The sequence below is a fragment of the Apiospora aurea genome (assembly GCF_038362705.1).
Source record: "Apiospora aurea strain CBS 24483 chromosome Unknown utg000006l_segment0_segment0, whole genome shotgun sequence".
Classification (NCBI taxonomy): Eukaryota; Fungi; Ascomycota; class Sordariomycetes; order Amphisphaeriales; family Apiosporaceae; genus Apiospora; species Apiospora aurea.
Window position 1 is genome coordinate 3,642,079 of NW_027117393.1, and position 24,620 is coordinate 3,666,698.

General features: G+C 51.5%; 8 protein-coding genes across 8 annotated transcripts; 1 reads left to right on the top strand and 7 right to left on the bottom strand.

Moving 5' to 3' along the window:
* Positions 1 to 820: 820 nt before the first annotated feature.
* PG986_009702 (uncharacterized protein) lies at positions 821 to 1,459 on the bottom strand (the record flags this gene model as incomplete). The annotated part of the gene is made up of 1 exon (XM_066845924.1): positions 821 to 1,459. The coding sequence occupies one exon, from the start codon at positions 1,457 to 1,459 to the stop codon at positions 821 to 823; it is 639 nt and encodes a 212-aa protein (XP_066698322.1).
* A 1,419-nt stretch (positions 1,460 to 2,878) lies between these two features.
* PG986_009703 (uncharacterized protein) lies at positions 2,879 to 4,272 on the bottom strand (the record flags this gene model as incomplete). Its single annotated transcript, XM_066845925.1, has 2 exons — positions 2,879 to 3,082; positions 3,385 to 4,272. 2 exons carry the CDS (start codon positions 4,270 to 4,272, stop codon positions 2,879 to 2,881), a joined length of 1,092 nt encoding a protein of 363 aa, XP_066698323.1.
* A 924-nt stretch (positions 4,273 to 5,196) lies between these two features.
* On the bottom strand, positions 5,197 to 5,565 carry PG986_009704 (uncharacterized protein; the record flags this gene model as incomplete). The annotated part of the gene is made up of 1 exon (XM_066845926.1): positions 5,197 to 5,565. The coding sequence occupies one exon, from the start codon at positions 5,563 to 5,565 to the stop codon at positions 5,197 to 5,199; it is 369 nt and encodes a 122-aa protein (XP_066698324.1).
* A 2,218-nt stretch (positions 5,566 to 7,783) lies between these two features.
* On the bottom strand, positions 7,784 to 8,059 carry PG986_009705 (uncharacterized protein; the record flags this gene model as incomplete). The annotated part of the gene is made up of 1 exon (XM_066845927.1): positions 7,784 to 8,059. The coding sequence occupies one exon, from the start codon at positions 8,057 to 8,059 to the stop codon at positions 7,784 to 7,786; it is 276 nt and encodes a 91-aa protein (XP_066698325.1).
* Positions 8,060 to 8,077: 18 nt separating this feature from the next.
* Positions 8,078 to 9,720, bottom strand: PG986_009706 (uncharacterized protein; the record flags this gene model as incomplete). The annotated part of the gene is made up of 3 exons (XM_066845928.1): positions 8,078 to 8,518; positions 8,572 to 9,197; positions 9,255 to 9,720. The coding sequence occupies 3 exons, from the start codon at positions 9,718 to 9,720 to the stop codon at positions 8,078 to 8,080; spliced, it is 1,533 nt and encodes a 510-aa protein (XP_066698326.1).
* Positions 9,721 to 13,199: 3,479 nt separating this feature from the next.
* PG986_009707 (uncharacterized protein) lies at positions 13,200 to 14,360 on the bottom strand (the record flags this gene model as incomplete). Its single annotated transcript, XM_066845929.1, has 1 exon — positions 13,200 to 14,360. One exon carries the CDS (start codon positions 14,358 to 14,360, stop codon positions 13,200 to 13,202), a length of 1,161 nt encoding a protein of 386 aa, XP_066698327.1.
* A 4,638-nt stretch (positions 14,361 to 18,998) lies between these two features.
* PG986_009708 (uncharacterized protein) lies at positions 18,999 to 19,454 on the top strand (the record flags this gene model as incomplete). The annotated part of the gene is made up of 1 exon (XM_066845930.1): positions 18,999 to 19,454. The coding sequence occupies one exon, from the start codon at positions 18,999 to 19,001 to the stop codon at positions 19,452 to 19,454; it is 456 nt and encodes a 151-aa protein (XP_066698328.1).
* Positions 19,455 to 20,290: 836 nt separating this feature from the next.
* Positions 20,291 to 21,295, bottom strand: PG986_009709 (uncharacterized protein; the record flags this gene model as incomplete). Its single annotated transcript, XM_066845931.1, has 3 exons — positions 20,291 to 20,367; positions 20,514 to 20,941; positions 21,168 to 21,295. 3 exons carry the CDS (start codon positions 21,293 to 21,295, stop codon positions 20,291 to 20,293), a joined length of 633 nt encoding a protein of 210 aa, XP_066698329.1.
* Positions 21,296 to 24,620: the final 3,325 nt, after the last annotated feature.

Below are 24,620 nucleotides of genomic sequence, written 5' to 3' on the forward strand. Positions count from 1 at the left end.
CTTGTATACCTCGCATAGCGCCAGTAAGCATCGGCTTCTTTTGTATTTCCGTCCCACTCGGGAAAACATGCCAAGTAAACAGACACCGGGCAGGCTGGTCGCACGGTGGGTGGTTTCATTCCGGGATCCCGAGCGAGTTTCATGTTTGGCGACTGGGACCTCTGGTGCCAGTAACCCTCTAGGTACGACTGCGTTGCGGAACTTCTGTCGTAACGTCTCAATGCCACTTCTCATTCATTCTCCCCCTCGCAAACAGAGAGGATTCTCTGGCTCCAGCTTATGTTCCACTTTCGGCTTGGCCTCGCCTTTGGGGCGTAGGCACCGCCCGCTCTGGTTGAGTATCACTGCATTTGTGCTGTAACTTGTGTGTTTTGGTTGGTTTCATTTCGGGTCACAGGTGGTTTATGCCTAAGACGTACCAAGTGCAGCCTCTGCTCAGTATCGACTTATACTGGTAAGTAAGTAAGTAAAAATCTCATTTTCTTGCGTATCTACTTGACATTGCGTAGCCTATCGACCTGCATACTTTCGTTGTCTGGGTCGGATTGTACAGTGGAAACCTCTCTGGTTACGGCCAGTATGCTAGAGAAGTTAAGACGCGACTATTACGTATTTCTACACTGCGTCAGGATTACGAGACTAGACATGCACAGTTAAGAGGGTGTGAAGATTAGGTTGCCCGCAATAGACGAGGTATATTCGTCATCTCTCTAAAACCGGAGCCGGAACAGGATGGGTGTCGGCAGCGGCCAATCTAGTCCTCATCCAGCAAGCCCAAATCGACATCGAAAACGTTGTCATGCGCAGTCGACACCTCATTTTACAACGTGTCCTCCACCATCTTCTCCAGCGACGCGTGCGTCCTGCGAATGAGATCGTTGGTCCTCTGCTGTAGGAGACTCTCCTCCTGCGTCGGGGCCTTGTATGTCTCGAGCTGCACCGCCTTGTCCGTAACTTGGTCGAGCACATAAAACAGGTAGTACTTTCCCGCCTTGTCGAACACCTGCCACTCGTCTTCCGGCCGTCCTGCGTACGGGTTGGGCAGCTCCGGCTGGACCAGGCGGCCCTGTCGGTCCCACAACCGGAACCGGGTCTTCTCGTCGCCGTCAACTCGTCCTCGCACCACTGCCACCAGCTGGTAAAAGACGCTCATGTCTTGGAGCCCTATCCACGTTTTCGACTCGCCGTGGACCGGCTGCTTGGTGCGGAGCTCGAATCGGGTCACTTCTTCCAGGGTATGTTGGTAGACCGCGGGTTCGTGATCCACCTCGGCCCTCAAGATGCTCGGGTTGTTCGAGAACATGAACAGCCTCATCGTACCACCGTCGTCCTCTGGTAGCTCGAACTCGCCGTACCGCTCGGCAAACTCACGAACCAGCGGCCCCTTGCCGTTGCTGAGCAGCCTGGCATACTGTCCCAGGAGCTGTGCTAGCTCTTCGTTCAGCTCGACCGGCTCCATCGGGTCGTCACCCCTCCCCCACGACCTGCCGGTACACGAGGCATACATCCGTCCTCCAGAGCGGCATGGCCAACGGCGTCTCCAGGAGGAGGCCGAAATCGAGACGCTCACTCAGCAGCTTGGCCTCCTCCTCCTTGCCCTCCTTCTGCAACGTCTCCCGCCATCGTCTCCCGGCACTTGAGACCTCTCCTTGTGATGTCGTATGTTCTTTTTTTCTTTTTCTTTGGTTTGCTTCGGTTTGTTTTTTGCTCTCGTGTGTAGACCTCCTCGTTGCCCTCTCTGGCAGTGCAAATGAATTGAGAACTCTGTAGCGCTGGATTTGCAGTGTGTGCCTAACTCAAAGTTGGCATGTGTGCTGGATTTGCGAGATGAAAAAATGGCAGTCTGGAGCTGCAGTGCAGAGATTCCATTTAGGCCTGTGGGTGGGGGACCTCTGCTGTAATGACAGTGGCTAGTACCAAATCAACCGAATTTACAAGAGGTTTCGCTCAGTTGATTTGATAGGTTGCTTTGGGATTCTGCCCAAGTCCCTAAATTAGTCCAAGGAGACGACGGAGCCGTCGCCACCCAAACGGTCAACTTCACCGTCGCTAGCCCATTATTTAAAATAGCCGGTCGGCTCAAGATGGACACGTAGTTCGGCGGGCTCGACAAGCACGCATGCTTTCAAATGGCATTTGGCCTCCATGCGCCAAGGGCTTCGTCTGTTGGCAGCCTGAGGGGACACCGATAGCGAGAGTAACATGCACATGTGCGTGAAGTAGATCCCATTACGTCAGGGGGCCAGGCCTCTAGACCGAAATGGAAGATGAAACGACTTTGCACGAAGCAGTCTCTTCTAAACCTGGAGCCCGAGATTTTCTATCATCTAATTCTATCACCTTAATGGCGACACGGCTGTTCTCACCATGCCATGCCGTTCTGTACACACTGGGATAATACGTTTGGTGCCGTGGCATGACCGTTTATCCCACTGGACATGATACTTATCCCACTAGATGTGACAATTTCAGAAGGTGGTTATGATACCAGAGGCAGCGTTGCCGCCATCAAGGGGATACTGACCTACATGTCTACCTTTTTACCGGCTATTAGGACCTACGGGCTGTGAGCCACGGGATACTACCATGGCATGTCGAGGTAGGAGTTCGCGTCACAAAATAAATTAAATGGGAGGGAACGTGTATCAACGTAGAGAGCGCGAACGGTGTATTCAGGTGCTAAACAACGGACGTCTTCAGACGAGATAGGCGCCACAGATTCACTGCTACACTGTTTATGGCCAGTGATCCCTTCGCCGTTGACTGACGCTCTGCCAGCATTCGGCTTGGAACCCTCCGACTGACCACCAGTGGTGTCCGCAGCGGTCATGACCGCATCTCATCTTTAACTTCCGGACCTCAACCGCGGTTTGCGTCCCTACTCAGCTTGCTTGTCCGAGACCGCAAACTCGCTGGAATCAAGCAGAAGCATGTCATAACCCAACGCCGTCTTCACATCCACAGGCAGCGCCGTGACGGAACCGCTGGCGTGGTCGAACGCCTTCAACCCGTCGCTGCCGCGCACGAACTTGGCGAACGAGTGCGTCCAGACCAGACCATACTCCTTGCTGTCAGCCTCTCCCTCGCCATTCCAAGCCCGCAAAGTCTAGACCGCTCTCGGGAGCTGGTTGATGTAACCCAGGAGGTCATTCATCTCCAGCGCCGGCTTCCGTCTGCGGTCAAAAACGAACATGGTCAGGAAGAGCCTCGGGAACGTCTTCGGGTTCCGCATCAGCTTGAACAGCTCCTGGCCTCCACTGCACGAATGCGGCGAGTGCGACTCGTTGTGCAACGGACAGCCCGGGACAAAGCCGAGCGGGTCGGCATCACACAACTCCGGAGATGGTGACCAATCGGATTGATGCAGAACGGGTTCGAGCAGACCACCTGGGGTCCTGCCGGAATCTCGTACAACTCTGGCATCTTGATCACCACCTTGCCCGTGTCCATCGACTTGGCCTCCTCCTCAGCCTTCTTCTTAGCTCCCTCATCAGCTTTCATCTTGGCGGCCTCCTTTGCCTTCTTTATCTCATTCAGCAGCTTCTGCGGAATCGGGCTTATCCACTTCATGTTCTCGAAAACATTCCTCCCTTGAAGCATCGAAATCATCTGCGACACGGCCTTGTCGTCGCTCGCATCCACCCACATCCATTCCCCTCGCGGATTCTGCAGTGATTTGATCGTCTCAATAGCCTCCTCTGCAGTCTGGACACCCATGACGAACGGCTTCTCGACGGAAGCATTCATGCCAGACCCCGCCTTCTTCATCTTCTCCATCAGCTCAAGAGCTTGGGTATTGGCTCCGCCCCAATAGCTTGCCGGGTGCCGACCGATGCGCTTGGAAACGACGGTCAGCTGCTTGTCGTCGCCGTCGTCGGCCTTTCTCTTGGACACCGTCGGCTTCAGGGCTGGCGGGGCCTCGACTGGTGCCGTCAACATGCGCTTGGTGGCCTCTATGAGGTTCTTCAGCAAGTGAATCGAGCGCTTGCGGGACTCCACCTTCGCCTTCTCATTGGCGACCTTCTTCATCTGCGACTCGTGTTTCGCCTTGAGCGAATCAGGAGCATCTGCGTCAGACATGATGGTCTCCTCTCCACCAGCAGCAAGCTGCTGCTCCAGTCGGTCCAGTTCCGACTTGGCCTCGGCCAAGCTCTTCTCGTCGTCGACCAACTTCGACTCCATCCCTACCAACTCCGACTCGTATTTCGTGAGCCTATCGCGCGCGTCCGCATGCTCCTTCGGCGTCATCGCCTTCTTCTTGCCAGGATCCATGATGCTTGCGATCGTTGCTGCTCAGATGTTTGTAAATCATTTTTGGGCGGGCGGGAAAAAGTTTTGTGACGAGGAAGGAAAACAAATCCAGGTGGGCTTTTTGTGCGAGGTCAAGGGAGATAATGGGTGAAACGCGTGCCTAGCCTCCACTTCGCTTTGTAGAATTATGTGCCCTGGCTTCATACGCCTGCCCACCAAGTCAAGGTGGAAGCTTTGGTGGATTACATGGGTGCCTATCTGTGCACTTGAAGTAGCTGTTACAGCAGCTGTGAGGCCTATGTAGATGGGAAGTGCCCCGGGCCCGCAGGTCTCGGCAGGCTTGCTTTCGGGTCACAGGGAGCTTACTCCTAGGCCGTGCCAAGTGCTGCCATTGCTCAGCATAATGTTACAGAGGTAAATAGGATAAAACCGTCATTCTTGTTTTCCATCTACTTGAAATGGCCCTGCCTATTTACCTGCTTGTCTTCGTAATCCCGCTTACATTACGCCTGTGACAACGTCCATAGACTCACCTGCCTGTCCAGTATCATTGCATTAGCCCTTCAGCTCATTCCGCTTAGTTCATGCTCTCATATCCAGGCTAAGTAATTATATAAATGCCTATCTAGTGGCCGAGTATGGATTCTTACTTCTCACTGTCGCTCTTCAAGATCGTCGGAAATTGCTAAGCATGAGGACTGATCTTCGCTATCACTAATTCCACGTAGTTACAGATGGGTACAAGTCAGAATCATGACAAGACCGCAGTCGGGAAGACGTTCAAAAAGAACCAAAGAAAACGGGCTGGCTAGATGCATCTCAATTTTATCTACAGCAACTGCAACTTGGTCACATTCAGTGCCAAACCATTGCGAGGCTACTGCCGACTGATACACTCAGGTTTCGTTTTACCCTCGATATGAATGCCTTTGACGAAGACTGTCTTTAGGCATTTTGATTCGCCCCACCCAGGTCTGTTGCCATGCCGTATCGTGCGAAGTCCTCTCTAGCCCACCTCAGCAACTCTTCCCCTCCACGCCTCAAGGCCTCAAGCTTCTCTGCACGCTTCTTGTCTTCGGCCTGCATCCGAGCGGTATCGGTTCTCATCTCGACACTTTCTGCACCCTCGCCAGCCAGTCTGGCCTCATCGGCCTTCATCGCCTCTCCATCGACTGCCTTCTCCTCAGAGCCAGTATGGGGCAACTGATCACCCATGACATAGTCGAAATAGAGGATATCCACGTTGTGAATATCACCTCTCTCGGCCGGCGGCTCCTTGCGGGCCCAGTCGGGCAAGGGCTCCCCCAAACACATGGTTCCAGAGACAGACATCCAGACGCCACTCGACATACTCACGCGTAAGCATGTACGTTTTGCCCTCCTCAAACATGACCTTGAACAGCATTTTCCGAATCTGCTCCGTGAACGTCGTCATGAGTTGCAAGGCTGTAACTGGCTGGCGCTTCTCCATCATCTTCGCGTACATGTCCAAACGTCGGTTCGACATCCCTGCAGCCAAACTTCTCACGAGCAGCTTGTCTCTCTCATCCATGTCCTGGGACATGAAGTCCTTGGCCGTCTTCATCGTGTCGATCGATTGCAATTCTTGACTTTGTGTGACTTTCCTGTGCAGAGGTGGCTAGTCAGTTTCTCAGCCGTCTAGAGTGTGAGATGGGAGCGGGTGTGCGGGTAGATCAGAAGTAGAAAGCAGACGGCGAACCTGGGTATCGATAGACACGGAACGTGCAGGTCTGGTGATTCGACACACTCCGACTGGTCTTTTCGCACGCTGAAAGACCTTGTTTTTGTTAATTCGATGCAATGGAGATGGCGGTGACGATGAAATGAAAAAAAGGCATTAGCGACGGGATGGGAATTGGCCACTTACCTTATGGCTTTTCCTTGGCTGATGGGTCAGGAGGAAGAAATTTGTGAGCTTTGCGGAAACTGGTGGTGTGAATGTGGAGGGGCTTGGACCGGCCACTCACTGCAATCACTTTGTTGGCCTGCCTGAGGCCCTGTACTTCTGCTACCTGGCCTATCTTATACCTGGCCTATCTTATCTACTCACATTGTACACATACCAAAGACGTACCATTTAGACGTTTCATCACTAAATAAATCACTTGTGCTCGAGTCTAGTGGAGGAGACATGTGCTTCTCGTTATGGCACCTGAGACCATCGCAACCTTTGTCGCCTTCCAACCGTTGCTAATTGCCAGCATACAAACCGGTCCCTTGTATCGGGAAGGACAAGAATGTGATGATCAAGATGGCATTGCATGAGCTGCACATCCTGTTTCTCAAGTTGCCCTTCTTAGCTTTCCCTCCTCTTCCGGGGGGTTTCACCACTTACCGTTGTATCGAATCTCGTCTGTATCGAGGCTTGCCCCTTGAGGGCTTCTAGTCTAGACCAGTCCACCTACGGCTCTCGAACACGAATATAACATCATCATCATCAGCAGCAGCATTCTACCATGGTAGTACGCCCGGGACCCTTTCGAGGGGAAATTTTGGAGCGTTGTCTGTAATCCTTGATTAAAACAGCCAATTCAGCTCCCAAAGCGAATAGGCCGTCTGATCATTACACTACGTAGCTTCATATACAAAGACGAGCCAACCCCATTTTCTGTCACAGATGGCTGGAGAAGGAAAGGAACGAAGGAGAGCAAGCTTCGGTTCCTTTGATCCACGAAGGGCACTGCCCGCTTTAGGTAGCATCCACTTCATGTACCATGATATCTGACGCCGTCAACCATCACAGAAAGCGTTGCCATATCTCCCGCTGGATGGTACTGAGCCCACCAGCGGCTGGGCTCAGCCTATTGAGGAGGCCATAAGCTTTCTAGACATGGGCTCTGCACTCACGATCCTGGGTATGCAAGTAGGTGTACCATCAAAAATTGCAGGTAAACAAGCGCAAGTCAACACTATTTACAGTCACGGACACCTCGAGAATCAAGAAGAAGCAAACAACATGGTCAAGAGGCAACTCAATTATGCTCTGGCAAATGCAGTAGCCCTACTATCAAGAACTCCAAAAGAAACAAGTATCATCGGACCTCGGATTCCTCCTTTCACCTGCCGAGTCCTCCACTTCCAAATTAACAAGCAGATTTCCAATCTGTCAATCAAACAACCAATCTGTGTATGTGCAATATGGCCGTCCATGTATGCCAATATGTGTATATGTACGTTGCGCATATGCAAATGCAAGTGACGTGTTGCCAAAGAAACTGAAAGGCAAGAGAAGGCAAAACGTGGATGTGTGCAACCCAGAACGAAAATGGCGTCCAAGTCGTGTCTCGTAGATATCCGTACAATAGTGGTGCAATGTTGTTCTTGGTGGCAGCCTCCCCAAAAGTGTCGAAATCCAATGACGAAGTCGAGTGTGGGTGGCATAACTGCTGCTACCAAGAGATGTATGTCCAATGGCAAGTATAGACAAGAAGAAGGAAATGAAGAAGAGAGAGATCGCGAGCTACCAGAGCTGGCTGTGGGTCCGGGTGCTGCTCAATCGCATCAACAGGTCCTAAACAACAGGGCCTCCTATCGGATTGAACTCCCACTCTTCTTCGATGCTCATCCGAGGCAGCATGCTATCGTTGCGAAGACCTGGATGGGGCTGAGTTCCTTCCGGGGCAGGTTGAGGCTTGAACTCCTCAGGGGAGCTGTCGTTGTTGAATTCTTCCATGTCCATGAATCCCCCAAACCCGAGATCATCGATATCCTGCGCATCATCCCCGGGTTGCGCGAAGGCGCTACCGACGTGTACATTCATGAGATGACCTCCATATTGCGTATTCATGCCCTGGGCCAGTGGGTCCTAGTCTACTGTGGAACCCTGGGCATGGGGTGCGTTGTATGTTTGCTGCTGCGAAGGAGGCATCCGATAGGAAGATTGGTTGTTGTAGGCGTAATGACCGTCGGTGTGGGGGAGGCCATGGGCTAGTGTGCCTGCGTAAGGAGAAACGTTCGTTTCCACGAATTGCTGGTGACCGAGGTGTGTTGTGCCGCAAGGATCGTAGGTGGTATCCCTGAACGTGAAAGAGGTGGCAGGTGAATAATTGGGGACAGGAAATTGGCCGCTCAGCTGGCTAGGGCTGTTGCGAGGGAGAGACGACTGATTGGCATAAGCTGACGAGGTGACCGGAGATGACTTGGTCGCGTGCGATCCGGTCTGCTGGGGAGTGTTGGGAAGAACAGGTGACTGGTTAACATGGAACGAAGAGTTGGCCGGAGATGACTTGATCATTTGCGACCCGGTCTGTGGTATCTGATTAGTGAGGGTATTCTGGGGTTTGGAGTTGATCAACGTACTTCATCAGTGCCGTCAGCAAGCTTCTCGTCCTCACCCTCATCAACCTCATCTTCACCAGAGCCATCCTCGTCTCTACCAATTGCGTCGGATGAGTTGTTCTCCACGGAGTAGGAGCTGGGGATGTCGTCGTCATCCTCGTCCTCCTGCGCTCCATTGCCCGCTTGCGCAATGACATCAGCAGCGGACAGGCGAACCTCGTTCCTGCGCTTTTCGGGGTCCACCATGAACTCTTCCGGGATCGGAGCAGTGGGGCTCGCATAGTCAATCTTGAACTTGTATTGACCGTTGAAGGTCAGACGCTCGGCCGTCGGGTTCTTCTCCTTTGGGTGGTCCACCTTTTCGAGCCATCCGACGGGTCGGCAGTAAAGGATGTCTATATCCTCAAAGCTGTCGGGGTGGACACGAGTGAAGCCGCGTGTCCAAGGATCCTTGGTGCCAACCTCGGGCGGGACAATGTGGCCCTCGGCGAGGACGGTCTGTCGAAGACGCTCCATGGCCTGGAGCAAGGCTTCCTTGGAGGTGCCGGGGTCGAGTCGGTGGGCGATCTTGTCCCAAGGCATGTCGAAGCCTGCCTTGCCGCACTCGTAGAACATGTTGAGAAGAAGCTTCTCATACATGCGATCCCCTGTGATAGAACGTTAGAATTGAAAAGCACTAGCTGGAGGAACGAAAAGGTACTTACGGTTCCATGAAAGGAGCATGCGGGGGGCGTCCTTGAGGCTTGTGCCCTCCTCCACCCAGCGGAAGCTTCCCGGCAAGTAAGGACGCATCTTTTCGCCGTTGTGGTCCTTGTTGTAGGCCATCTCGTACTTGACCGGGCCCTTCTTGGGTCGGGGCTGTCGCTTGGTCTTCTTCGACTCGGCGTTGGCGGGAGCCTTGCCCTTGCTGGTGGATCCGCGCTTGCTACCCTTGCGCTTGGCGGGCGGGGGAGGAGAGGCATCGTCCAACCCGTCTTCGTACTCGGAAGCGCTGTCTTTGTCGTCGCTATCGACCTCGACGACGATGGTGCCGCCCTCTGACTTGCGTCGCTTGTTGGCGCTGGCGGCGTTGTCCGCGTCAGTAGAAGACGCGGCGCGCTTCTTGGAGCGGGCGGAGGCAAGTTGGGCCTTGCGGGCGTCGCGGCCGGCGGTGCTCTTTCCAGGTGCCATTGTGAATACAGTAGTCACACAGGAAGCTAGGACGGCGAGAGGTAGTGAGTGTTTGTTTGTTCTCAGAAAACGAGTGACGGTGTCGAGTGCCAGTCAATTGACTGAACTGAAGACAGGTAATTGACGATGCAAAAAAGAGGGAATGGGTTATCCAAAGTGTACCAATTGCGTCTGAATGAAGTAGTTGTATGTCAGTACCAGAAAAGTAGGTGGTGATTGAGGTCTGTGGGACTTGGACTGTGGGCAAGGTGGATTGAATGAAGGTCAAGACGATTGTTTCAAACGGGACAATGACCTTCGAAACGGTAAATGCGGAACAGAGCAATTGCTTGTTGAGCTATTGTCGCCAAACCGAACTTACAGTCGACGATGGTGGGAGGAAATGATGGGGGAAATGAGTGTGTCACAGGTGAAGGAAACCAAATGAATGCTTCTGCAGTTTATTAAGACATGTGTGTGGTTTGGTCTGGGTGCCAAGTTGCATTGGCCTCAGACGGCAGCAACGTCGTGGGAATGGGAAGATATGCTGGGGATGGCACGATGAATCTGATGATGGAAGGGGGAGTTAGTTAACTTACTGTGTAATGACCGGCAAGTCGCAAGAGAAGTGAGAGTACGATGGAATGAGTTGCCAAATGCTCTGCAGACAGACGAGGTAGGAACAGACAAGTGGTAGACAACTTGCGGATGGTGGTGCGGTACCTGGATAAAAGTTCCAAGAAGCAGAAGTGAAGATGGTAAAAATGAGTTGCACTTGGCAAGCGAAGGAAGATGTGTAACGATGTGCTCAAGTCGACAGCAAGGTGTGACGAGAATACAACGTAGTGGTAAAGATGGAGAGGCAAAAGAGGGAATCCAGTAGTAGAAGAGTGTCTTCCTGATGATGGAGAACCAAAGAAGTGATGGTGCTGTTGTGACAGTCCAAAATGTTCGTGAGGTTCGCAACGAAGGATGATGAGAAAGAAGTGGTGGGAAGGTAGGTCGGGAGGAAGGGCAGATATTTAAAATGGTGAAGGGACCGGCTGATCTAGATCTAGATGTGACCTTTCCTATTCGGAAGCGACAGTGAGGTTGGCGATGTGATTGTTCTATAGGTGAATTCATTTATTTACGGAGTAGGTAGGGTGAATCAGTATCTACAGTGGTCGTGGGCCGAAGAGCTCCCCTATGCAGGCCGATCAACCCCCTGAAGGGGCCCACTTCGGCCCGCGTACTACCTAGAAGTCGGCCTCTGCCGAAGAGTCTCATGCTTGGCATTCTCGACTTATGCAAGTGAGGCGGGGGTAAGATGGAGGGGTTCTCTATTGTTCACTGATCTAGAGCGTTCTGGTCTGGATTGTCTACTGATCTAGAGATCGTACTAACAGGAAATGGCCACTGATCTGAAAGGTGCACTGATCCAGGATGTCCACTGACCTGGATCGTTGGTTGATCCAGAGGCTACGCTGAGCATTGTTGGCCATCATCTCCAGTGCTTTCAGTAGTGATTTCGATTGGCTAGAGCATAGACCTAACAGCCCGCGCATGTGTAATGACGCGGATCAATCACCCGGTGCCTGGATGGCAGGGTCTATTGATATGGCAGTAGGGAGGTATCCGGGCAAGCACCGAAAGACAGGCAGTCCGTAGTCAGGATCAAGGCGAGAAAGCAGAGTTTCATTCAATTACACACGCCGGAACACAGCCTTCGTGGTAACACGATAACGTAGATGATGACTAGTACCAACTTGCTGTTGGCTGTTCGCAAACAGCTCAGCGTCCAGCCCCGAGAGACAAATTGGGTGTTTGTACATCAAGACGCCACAGGCAAACTTCTGTGACTCGCAGTCCGAATTCCAAGTCGTCATCCCGAGACCCAGGCAGTTTGCTTCGCCGTATTGGACAAATCGTCAGTTGCTCAGCGCATTAGCCCTTCCTTTCGACCACAGGCAGCAATCAGAGAAAATCAAGATCAAAAATTAGGACGCCATGTAGCCTCCGTAAAGCCCTTACTCCTCGACGAGTCACCTGTATTCCTACCTTCCATCTCAAATTGCCCCTTCCAAGCCGTTTGGCTCGGATAAGTCACTTCCTTAGTCTGCTACTCTCGTAAGGGTAAAAGCTTCAATTTATCGGATAGGCAATCCTATCAACTAGTCTCGAGCAGGGTCACTGTGGCGGCACAATGTCACTGTGACTTCGTGGGATGTGCCGGCGAAGAAGCTGTACCGTTTGACTTGTTCGTATCCTATTAGGCTACTTCTGGGCTCCCGCAGTGATAATGTACCAATCTTCACAGATACCTGCTAGCTTGTAGTTCGTTCTGATGTTATAATAGTAATTGTGGCAGGATGTAAGGTGCAGCTAGCGAGGATGATCGAGGAGATCGTGACATCGCAGTTAATGACATGCCGTACCACCAAGTAATATCAATGAGACGGGAGCAAGGTCGTAGCATCAGTTATGTCCCACCTCTGGCCCGTGTCGACAGCCAAGTAGTACCCTATTCTTTCACATCCAGCATGTGACAATCTAGATATCAAAGATTGGTGTTAAGTAGCAATAATTTAATGATGGCATCAGATGATTGGGGATATTATTACTTATTGCTTCAACCTTGTCCGTAAACCCAAAGACTGGGACAGAAGTCACATTGTTCTTCGCCCTTCGGTATTGAGGGCACTGCGAGTACTTCTGGCTATGCTACTTCCCATGGCGACGAAGCTCGTTGTTGTCTACGTGAAGCATGGCGTTTGTCATGAGTACTCCCAAAAACATGCCGACCTAGTCGATACACCGTGGCCAGGTAACATCTCGGTTGGAAGACGAGGAAGAAGTACTCCCATGTGGGTGGGAGGTGCTCCATTAACATGAGATGAAATCATCATCATACCAACACAACCTGTATGGGCTCCTCACCTAGTTACCTGTGACAACTGCTTCCGTATTAACCTCGCTAGGGCCAAGGACCAGAAATGCTTCACACGAAGTCCCTGTCATCCCCCTCATCAACAGTGCCTAGGCCCAGTAGGTTGGCAAGGAGTTAGCCATTTCGGTTCACGTTTCGAGGCAGTACTTAGTTATGCTACGATGGGCATGAGAGGATTACAGGAATGGAACTACACCAAAGATCTATCATGGACCTTCCTCGAGGGGATCAGTGTACAGCTCACGGATTGATGTCTCATATTATTAGTGGCACGGCACAAACAACATCAAACATGGAGATTTGTGATCAGACGACATACTTGTTGTGCATTACTTCTGCCAAGTCTGAATGAATGAGCTATCTGGGGTCCAAGGCCTCAAGCCGTTTCAATATGCCACGTATTTCCATGACCCTCGAGTGCTGGTTTCTATATACAACATTTGACAGTTCAAAATCCTGTTTGTATTACCAGTGACGCCTGCCTATTGTATGCCAGAAACAGAACCTCCAGCCATGGGTATCAACTTGCTTCCAACCAGCCAAACCAAACGAATGAAGTGCAGAAGGGGGTCTAGTAGACGGTGGTAGGACGCGTATCCTTGCGACTGCGCTTGAAGAAACCGAAGAAGCCACGGTGGGTCTTCTTGTGGACACCAGTAGGGCTGCTTGGGGAAGGAGGGACACCCTTGAGACCAGTCGACAGAGTGTTGATGAGGGCAGGCACCAACGCAGCCTGAATAATCTCTGGAAGAGCATGCTGAACAGCCTCATCTACCACAGCAGGAAGCATTTTGACAACGTCCTGAAGAATATTGATGTCATGAGAGAGCTGTCCCATCTGACCATTGGTAGAGCTGGTGATGGTGTTGACAGACTGAACAAGAGCACCAAGGGCCGAGACATGGTTGGAGACGGCGCTGACGTGGTTGTTCATGGCACCAAGTTGAGTACCAAGATTGTCGATCTGGCTGCCAAGGCGAGTGTTGTTCTGGTCAAGGCGGTTGTTGTTGAGGCGAAGAGGGCCAGCAGCGTCAAGAAGAGCAGTCTCAATAGTGGCAAAGACCTCCTCCATGACAGCATCCATGTTGGCACCATCGATACTGTGTGCCTGAGTGCCAGCCATGGTCTGAACAGCAGCACGGATTTGGTTGATGACGACGGAAGCCTCGACATTCTGGGCCTGGCCGTTGCGAACCGCAGTAGTAATGGCATCAAAGGCAGCCTGGCGGGCATTGTGCTCATTGACTTGATGATTAAGATGCTCGCGAATGCTTTCCATGCGTTGACTCGTCTCAGTCTCACGCTGAACCTGGCGGAATTGGATATCACGCTGAGTGATCTCGCGATTGACCTCGACAAATGCAGTGTTGTACTCGTCACTAGGAGGGTTGTTGGTGTCACCACGAAGGCGCTCCAGGTAGAGAAGGCGCTGGTAGTCCTGGTACATGATGTCAAGGTTGTAGTCGGGAGCACGTGTGGTGGGTAGGTCACCATCGGCGCGAGCAGCAGCAAGGCGAGCGCCAATGTCGTTGATCTCAGCAGGAGACATGTGGACCATGGTGACAGTCTCGCTTCCCTGCTCCTGGACGCGGAAGGAGATGGTTGCTGATCCCGGAGTAGGATTGGAGACAGATCGCGACTGCAGCGCCAGCGAGTTCTCGCGGGTGGGACGACCGCTGCTGGGAGTGCCAAGATTGACAGAACGGGTCTTGTTGACGTGAATGGTAGACATGATGCTGCCGAAGATGTCAGTAATTGCGAAAAGTTTGGATGGTGGCATCAATTGATGGATGACTTACCTGGTATGCAGATGTAGATGATGATGTGAAACTTGATTCCTTGATGGATGAATGGTTGCAGACTTGATGAAAGATGCTCTCAAGAGATCTGGATCTTTGCGAGATCAGTCAGAAAAAATCGATCAAGATGATGTTGTTGATGATGGTAGAACGAATTGAGCTGGGCGTGTGTGCAGGAATGCGATGGAAGAGATGGGTGAAATCCAAGTGGGCGAGGGAAGAAAATAAAAAATTGATGGTCCAATTTGCAGAGGAGGGAGGATGAAAAAGTGATGGGTGGTTGAAGGTGAGAGGGAGAAATTGCAGTGATGTGTGGGAAATAGTAAAGGTGGGACTTGGTGGTGGTGCAGGCGGTGGTGGGAAATTTCAGAGGACAATCCCCTGGAGTAATTGTTCCAGGCGGGGAGTTGTAAGCTGCCCTAGGAACAATAGGATTGCCGCGACTCGAAATAATTTTGGCAAGCCCCGAGCTGCCAAAATGGCCCGACTGCTGGCAGATTGGGGCTTTGGCAACGCGCACTTGTCGGGGGCCAATTGGCAGAAGAGAAAACGGCGAGAAGATGAACTTACTTACAGTAACCGAGATGGGATCAGTAGTGAGACTGATGCTTGGTGTTGGCAGATGGCCGTGGTACGCTGTGCGCGGATGAAGGTATGGTGTATGAAGTTGCGATGAGGAAGTACAGAAACTCGAGATCCAGAGCGTAAATGTCGATGGTAAAATCAAGACTGGAATGGAGCTTTGTCTTTGCGACGAGATGGGCATCAAGTAGAAGGTGGGATGTGGGTGGTTGGTTGCATGAATGCAAGATTTTCAAATCAGAGGGCGAACAATGTACATGGAGTCAATCAATTGCATCAATCTCAAGCAATGTCGTCTTGTCAATTGAACGTCAAGCACCCAGCTCCTCCAATTTCATTGGCCAGCCTGCACTTGCGCCCTAAATGGCATTGGGATATCAGAAGGACCAAACTCTGTGATAATCTCGTACCGGCGCATCTAACCCCAAGGCCAGTGACAGCCGACCCGGTGGTTCCCACAACAATATGTTCAAGTGACCTACACGAAATGTATGACGGTAGTATGAGGTAGCAGTAGATATAACCCAAATCAATATGTACGTCAAGGCAGTCCAATGCTTCTGTATATATCGCCTGACTGTGCGCATCTTGAAACCGCGAGGTGAGTGAGCTTTTGTGGCATGGCTGCTTGTTCCCTACATAGTGAAGCTTGAGACTCGGTGCATTTTGGCTTCTGCAATTCCAAAGAAACTGCTTCATCAGTACGTAGATGGGCCAGCAATATGTCTAGGCTACTTCTCGACTGTTGTTGCATTGGTTAACGTCAGGGAGATTGTCGCGAAGATGGCCAATCTCCAGCATCTCGGAAAGCCAGGATACTCTGAGCTTGTATCATGCCAACTATCTACCATGAAACTGCTTCCAAATTCAACTAACGTACATCGTCATCCCACAGGTTTGGAGTTCTCAGACCAAGCGTCAGCAGGTCATTTTCCTGGTCTACTCCTACGGAATGCTGAGGGTAGTGTGATGGAAGAGGAAACTACCTGATATGTGAGAGGAGGAACGTTGATAGCTGTCTGCAAAGCGATTCCAGTGATAGCCATTTGTTGGTCTCGAGAGCTTAGCGATGGCGCAGGAAGCTCTATTGGCATGTCGTTGGATTTGCCTCGCCGATCTCTGCCCTTTCTAGTGTAGTAGCATTAGCGAAAACCTTGGCGGCGCACAGAGCTTAAAGCATGGGACGCCAAGACATTTCAGCATGGGTACGGTATCAGGCCGGCGATTGGCTGAAAAGACGTGCATCATTTCTTCAACATGCATTGCGCTGACCTCATCGTAAGCACCCAGTCAACAGATGCCACTGGCGGAGCTGATACTCGTCAATCTCGACCGTGATAACCCTGTACTGGGTGTTTTGCCCGCATGCCCTGGGACATAAGTCCTTGCCAGCCCGAATAATCGTTGAAGATGACATCGTTATCGAGCCGCAGACGGCAAGTGCTAGCATAGATGCTACGATTGCTGATCTTGATCAAGATCAAACGACCATTCATCTGGCTAATGGCATACTGAGATCCTACTTGGTCAGGCCCCGGTCGTAGCGCGCTGAAAGATACGACGATGTCCAGCAGCGTCCAGAGGCCTACGTAGACAAAGTACACCTTACTGATCCTTTATGGCCAGTGGGGCGAATCACTGAAAATGAGAATATCATGGCCACTTCGTATGTACGTATCAGGAACTCGAGGCTTCGAGTAGCTTCCTCATATCATCAGTAACACCCTTGACTCAGCACGTCGACTTCGCCAACCCGTATCGTGGCCATCATCCTTCACTTCATCTACATGATAAGTGTATGAAAATGTCAGTCGTTAAGCCCGGGTCGCCCTATTTTGACATTTCTATCAAACTGTCGGCCTACGAACGCGGGAAACCGGTATGCTGAAAGTTAGTATCTACATGACAGGGAACGGAGAACACAGATGGATTCCTCCCAATCATATGAAACATGAAATAATACGATAGCGTATAACAACTTACTTTTTTTTTTTTTTTTTTTCTATAAACCATCCTTTTAAAGATGGGTGAGTTCTCCTAGGGTATTTTAGTAGTAAGCGGGCTTCATACCACCGCGCTGCCTGTGAATTGAGCGCTGTCGGAGAAACTATCAAGGCTTAGGGCTTGAACTCGGAATACCGTAAGCGGTGGTGGCTGCCGAGCTGCTCTTAATGTATATCCTCTCAGATTCAAGGCAACTGTAGTCCCATATATGCCGCAGAAGCTGTTACAAGGTCGTCAAAGATCAGACAGTCGTCGTCGACCTGTCAGTCATTGATGAGACTGTAGATAATACCAGGAGCGACACTGTCACAGCCTATGCAGGAGCAGCAGGAGTAGCAACAGCTACTATGACGCTCCGACCGAAGTTTGCCACTCCTACCGCCGCGGCCGCTTGTTGATCTCTAGCTACGAAACCTTCAACGCCCCGCTCGATACCAAGCTAAACTGGCCTACCATGCGCCTCAAGGACCTGCTGGACGCTTGGGCACGGCGGCTCATGGCCTACTAGTCGACAGGGCCATACCACGGAAAGATTTGCGTCGGCGAGTGGACAGAGCCGTTGACCGTGTTGTCAGGGATACACCCACGCAGCGGAAGAAACCGGTGTAGACAAAAGTGCGGCACGATTGCGCCTTCCAGTCCTCAAGCAGGCTTCGCCCCATGTGTACCATGACCGGCGTGTGGCATACTCGAAGACCTGACGATCGTAGTCCATCTATCGGTCGTAGTTAAAACCCCGAATACCCATCAAGGCCTCGGGCCTCTTTTCTTCCATGTATACTCGAACATCAGACGATTATAGTCTGACTAGCGCCTGTGGATAGGTAGAACAAGTGCGCTAAACCCAATCTGGTGAGACGGACATAGTCGCAACTTGTATAGTCGCTTGCAAATCAATGACTATCGGATCCCAGCAGCACATCAGTATTTAAAGGTGACCTGAGACCGCGTTTCCCTTCTGGTTTCTGCCATGACGCTCAAGTTCGTTCTTTCGGGAACCCATTACTCTGTGCTGCCACCAGAAGATCGGGTTAAGCTATGTGTATATGTAGATGGACACAACCGAAAGCGCCGAGTATAGCTGTTGATGACATCCGTATAACTCGACACAGTAGGTATGATGCGTATGCCTTGGCCACCGTTGCCTAATCTCTGTGATTCCTCATCGGAGCTTCAAGATCCGTTTGATCTCCAAGGCTCGTCGTCGAATCTCGGAGGTAGCCCACGTCGGCGTTCCAACGACATGTGATGATCCGCAACTTCCAGTGCGCATGCCTGAGAAATCTGCACAAAACCGGAAGGCACAACAATCCGCTTGGAAGCTGCAATATTCAACGCAGGCAACAAAGGTTGCCACACCTACAATTTCCTGCGACGTGATCCTCAGCCTTTCACCCTCCCATCTTCCCTTCGTTTTCTGGCACTCTCAGCCGCCTTCCCAACCTTGACCCTCACACACCACTACCCTCTCACCATCACCACCTCTCGTGCCACTGCCAGCACTCCTCCATCAACAACTTTCGTCAACAGCAACGTTCGTCCCCTCACACCATTTTCTCTTCGCCAACTCTTGTCTGGTCGCGATAGTCGTGGATCAGAAACCATAGATCGCCGCGCTCTTTGTGATCCATCACGAAGACTCACGAAATCGCCCATTTCCCTTGTCTGATTGACAAATCCTGTCCTCTGTGAGTACCTTCCGCTCTTCAAGTTTCGTCCCATCACCAGTTCTGGTGGAATCCGCCGTCGGCCGACGACTATGCGAACTATCGACGACTATAAAAAGACTATCGCCGAGTATACAAATGCATCGCCCCACATTTTCTTCGTCCAACCTTCTTTTGCCTCCGAGTCTCTGATTCGTCACCTACCTTTTACCCGACCCTCACCAACTATCGCCTGAAGCTCTCTTTCGTCTGAAAGCATCTTTCGTCCCATCACCACCAAACCAATACTTACCATTATCTCTACGCTAGCAAGTCACCATGGCCCCCAAGAAGACCACCGGCACCGGCGCCACCCCCGGCGGCGCCGCCGACGGCCCGACCCTCAACATGGCCGAGACCGAGTTCATGATCGCCTACTTCCAGCACTGCACCGCGGCCGCCAAGCCCGACCCCATTGACTGGCAGGCCCTGGGCGCCCAGTTCGGCCTCCACAACAAGAAGAACGTCAACCAGCGCTTCAACCGTCTCTGCGCCAAGCTCAACTGGTTCAGCGCCACCGTCCCCGCCGGCGTCGTTGATCCCGCCACCCCCGCCAAGAGTAAGGGCGGCCGCCCCAAGAAGGTCAAGGGCCTCGCCGCCGCTTCGGCTGCCAAGCACAGCGCCGCCAACGACGACGATGGTGCCGACGACGTCGATGCCGAGGCTGACGATTCCGACGGCCCCAGCCCGGCTAAGAAGCGCAAGGTCGATGCCGATGGCATGGATGAGGCCTAAGCGACTACCTATCGCGTACATCAAGATATCTACTCTACGAGAGTGACACTGGTCGTGGATATGGAATACGGTTTCGGATTGGTTTTGAAACCACCCGAGAAGATGGATTTGCGCCTCCTTCGGAAATGGATATGGAGTTTTGATTCTAGGTACTCGAGGTCCTGATCTCACGATGGCCTCATATTGAGTGGTATTAGATGGAATGGATTTTCCGAAGATATCCGCGATGGCGATTAATTGCCCGCGACCACGATGAATACACATCATGAAAACACAATGAGATTCACGTATTGGCGAGATTGTGTCGTGCTTGTGATGACCACGGTAACGTGATAAGCGATACCACTCAGACAATTATGAAGATACCTAACGTGAGAAAGCAGCAAGCCGGAGCTCCAAAATCAAGTACAATTTCACGAAGACATATAAACTCATGCTTTTACGATTCGGGCAACCAGGGTGCAATGTATTAGGCCAATGGGAGGCAACTACTTGATGAAGTCAACGCCTAAACTCCCTAGCCAATGTCGTGAATCATGATGCGAGATTCCGTACGGATGTCCATGTCCAGGTACATCCGACCAGATTTCCAGCCTTCCGTCTCTCCCCTTTTCCCTCCCTCTCAGCCTTGCGGACCACAATTCTCGCCGAGGCGTTCTTCCGGCTGCGGTGTCGCGTTGTGCCAGTAGACCCCAGGCGTAGAAGGATTGTGATGATGCATGTGGTGATGGGGAAGCTGGTGATGGTGTTGGTAGTACCAAGGGTTTGTTGCAGAACCAGGGAAAGCAGCATAGGGCAGAGTGTGGTGATGGTGGTCATGCAAGACAGTATCGGAATTAGGCGTAGTCCTCATCGCCGTCGTCGTCATCGGCGACAGGGCTCTTGTCCTCAGAGGACTTGTTGGATGAGTCGTCTGTGGAAGGAATGTGTTAGCTGTTTGATCGGATGAGGCGTTGACACCAGGAATCGCCGAGCGATTAGTCATGGCGACGACAGTCGAAACTCGCGAACGACGACGCGAAGGTTGCTGATGCTGCGGTTGTTGCTGCTGCTTGCTACCATTGCCGCCCTCTGACATCTTATCAGACACGCCGACAATCATGACGTCGTCATCACTATGGATGTCGCCGACATTGTCATTTGATGGCCTGCTGGGATGAGGAGGAATAGTAGCCATGGGTTGATGCAACGACGACGACATCATCGGCAAATTCGCGTAGCCGGCGAGCTCTGACTTCACGTGGATAGCATCTTCGGATTTCACTTCACCTTTGACGGGCTCATCGTCATCGTCGGCGTTCTCCTCAACCTGCATAAGCTTGCGCTTCTTGTTGGAGGGACGGCCGCGAGTCGGCTTGATGCCGGGGAGGTTGGGATCGTCATCCTCCTCAACCTCCTTCTTGGGGGCGGGCTCCTTCTTGATAACAGTGTTGTAGAGACCACCAGTGATGCCGTTGGCCTTAAGAAGGCGCTCAAACCGCTTGGCACTGTTTTTGTCATACGTGTGGTTAGCAGGGGAAGACATTGGCTGATGGAGATGTTGTGACAAGCCCGTGTCGCGCGACAAGGGTTACCCAAGTCTTGCGGTCGGACAGTGATGATGAGGCTGAGGACACATGAAGCAGACATGGATAGGGTAGTTGAAGACTCCAAGATCCAAGTGGGATGCCATGATGTCTTGGTGGGAGGTGAGAGGGAGGATGATGTACTTACGCGGCGCCCTTGGTGACGACACCACATTCCTTGCGGACGGCCTCAAAGTCGACCCGGCCGTTGTTGGAATGCTTGATGCATGAGATGAGGAAGCGGAACTGGCTCTCGATATCCTGAGACTTAGACATCTTGACGATTGCTTGATCGTTGATGCTTGAGTGGTATGGGTGTAGTAGAAGAGGGAAGATGGAGTTGGTATGTCGAGGTGTGGACGCGAAGACTTGCAGGTTGTGGGTGAGTTGAAGTCCTCAAGGTGGATGTCGAGAAGTGGGAGTCCAGATTCTGTTTTTCTCGAGAAGGGAAGGACGTTTTTGTAGCTGCAGTGTCAAGAGCTTTTGCAGCGCGTGGGCACAGATTGTTCCAAATCAGTAGCAGTGGAGCCCTAATGGCCTGGCTGATTCGATCGATAGTCGACGGCAAGGTTGGTGGGAACGTCTCGTTCTTTTCCAACCTGTAAAGGAGTGGACGACGGCGATGACCCCTAAGTCACTGGTTCGGCGAGGACACATTCGGCGATCTTACTCAAGTTGAAGGCGTGGACACGAAAGACGGTATTGCAGGAAAGTGCAGGTGCAACACTCTGATGACTAATTTTTTCTTGGAAGGTGCAGAATAGGGTGACACGTGGGGTTTTGGACGCGCACTGGATCAGTCGACTGGCCCCCTTGGGTCATTCAATACTGGGGTTGAGAGCAAAGTCAGACAATTTCGCCACTGGTTGACATATAATCAGATTGATGGTTCTGTCAGAAGGCCTTTGGTGTCCGGGACCGCCGTTGAGATTGACAGACATCACAGATCACTTATAGCAGGATATGTAGACTGGTAGGAGCATGCTGGCTAGGGATGACTGTCAAGCTGCCCTTCATGTACCCAGTTGCAGACCTTCGTCGAAGCTATGTCGTCAGAAATCCTGTTCTTTCTATAGCCGTTGAATTTGAATACAAAGCGTACTGTTTTGGTGGTCATTTCTATGCAGACGGTGCCTGTCCTGCTCTTGTCTGTATTCACGACTTCTTTGTTGGTGGCCAGACTCAGCTTCCATTCCTGGTGGACAACTTTGACATCTACAGTCTTCCAAGCGCGCGAGGCTGGCTCTTTCGGTAAATAATCATACATGCTGGCATAGGAGTGGCTGCTTTAGCAGCTTTGTCAATGTTTGGTACATTGGCCAATAGATGGTATCTCTTTCATGGACGAAAGGAGGCATTGAGGGCCGCCTGGCTTCTACTGGTATGCCGCAGACTCAGTTCGTCTAAAGATTAACATCCCGGGCCATCAACAACAACATTGAAGGAATACGTTGTCAGTTTCTGGGAAAACTGGTATGTGGTGTGGCACCAACCTCCGAGCCTCAGTTATGGTTTTTCATGAATGGGTAGACGCATGTTGAGAGACGGATGAGCACCTGCATTGTTCCACAGACGCCTGTGTCTTTCAGTGCTACTACCCTTTTCCTGTCTTGTCTAGCTTGCAGTCTTCAGTGTAAGAATTGCAGGAGCTGCGCCTTCGAGAAGGGTCTTTATTAAACCCTCGGCTGTGGTGGGCTGATGTGCCCAAAGGCTGTTCTACTAATGGCACGCGTTACACCTAGTAAAATGTGACAAAAAGGTATCCTGGATACGAGTTGTCGGATTCTTGGAGTATGCGTCGCCGACCAGGCCATAGTTCTCTTACACGCCCACTTACCTACCCGTGAAGAAATGATGCTTAACGTCCCAATCCCGTAACAGTAATAGACAAAACACTGGCACACAGAGGCAAAAGCCGGTACAGAAGCAAAAGAAAAAAACAAGTTCAGATTATCTCGTTGAGACGAGAAGCATCAGGAATTGAGCCCGATGCGGGGGTCGAACCCGCAGCCTTGAGATAGCCACTTTATACTCTGCCGTCAACTCGGGGAAGAGATGAGGCGTCCTATAAGAGTCTCACGCTCTACCGATTGAGCTAACCAGGCAGTTGTTGTGTTTGTTGTAATGGTGTGCTTTATGGGCGACTATCAATCACGCTTCGTGGACGGACGGACGGAGCTGGGTGGGACGATGTGGATGTTTGAGTCGTGACTGACCATGAATAGCTTCGTGTTTGTCGCTTGCTGGCGTGAGAAAGGCCGGACTTCGCGCAGAGTTTTACAGAGCCGGGCGCTAAAATGCATGGGTGGCCCTGGTTGTGGGCTTCGGCGTGACCAGGACGGCTAAAAAGCTTTTTGGGCCATGGGGGAAAAGTCATCTGGGATGGCAATGGTAGATGTCATGCGAATGGAAAAGGGAACGAAATTAGGACAACCAAGTCGCGCTGGAGTCAAGGGAGATGACTTTGGTTGATGTTTGCCAAATATACCTGTCCCTTTTTGATGTGTAGTGTAGCTGGGGTTTTCTGACGTACTCCAGAATCTTGTTGAATTCCAAGCTGCAAAAAGGCATGAGCTCTTTTCGATCGACCCATGGGGAACGAAGGATGTCATTGTGCATATATGGGCCCCTAAGACATTGCATCTTTCAATTGACAGGCGATGCGACATGAATCAATTTCTGGCGTCGGCAGCGACTGAACTGCAGCAACCCCGCTACCAAATTGTCGCGTTGCGCAAAAAGGGCGCCTGCCCATGCGACCGGCAAAAGATAATGTGGAGAGTTGAGGAACCAACCGTGAAGGTCCAGCACATTTTGAGGAACTACCTTTTTTCGAGGCCTGAGCGATCACAAAATGCCCATCATTCTGATGATTGATTGCTACTATGGGCAACCATGCTCAGTTGCAGCCTTGAAGTTGCGGTCATCTATTTTGGTGTTGTTTGGTTGCTGTCAAGGCCGACCCCACGGCCTTAAAAGCTTAGGGCGCCTTTGGTGTCGGAGCTTGATCAGCTTTTGTTGTCGGGTAGGAGATGTGACGTCCAAGGTCAGAGAATATGTCTATATGACAATTGATTATCTTCTCTTTTCTGTCCATCATTCATGGGCTTATTGCTTCATTGGCCCGGTGGCGTTGGTACTGGAAGTTTGTAGCGTTCGCTGGATCACTTTCATGAACTGCAGGACAGGAGGTTTGGCTCTACCAAGCCAGAATTACCTCGTCTATCAACCGTCCTCCTTGGTCTGAGGGAAGCAATAGATCTCAACAGTCATTACAGGCCAGAGATATTTCTTACTATATGACACGTCTTCCCTGAGTGCCCCATTTCCGGCTTCGTTGATTTCGACATTCCCAACTTGTCGCGCCATCATAACACAACATATTCCAGGCGATAAGATAATAATATCGAATTGTTCTTCGACGGAAGGGAGAGCGTCTCCAAAGACGAGTGCCATGAAGTAGCTTCTAATATTGTCGGTGAACATTCCGCCACCAAAGCGGTAGAAACTCGGGGTTCCCAGAGTTATAATGTAGAGTGTACCACCAAGTCTATCGTGTCATTCATAGCATCCACGCTATGAGACTATTGCCACTACTGTT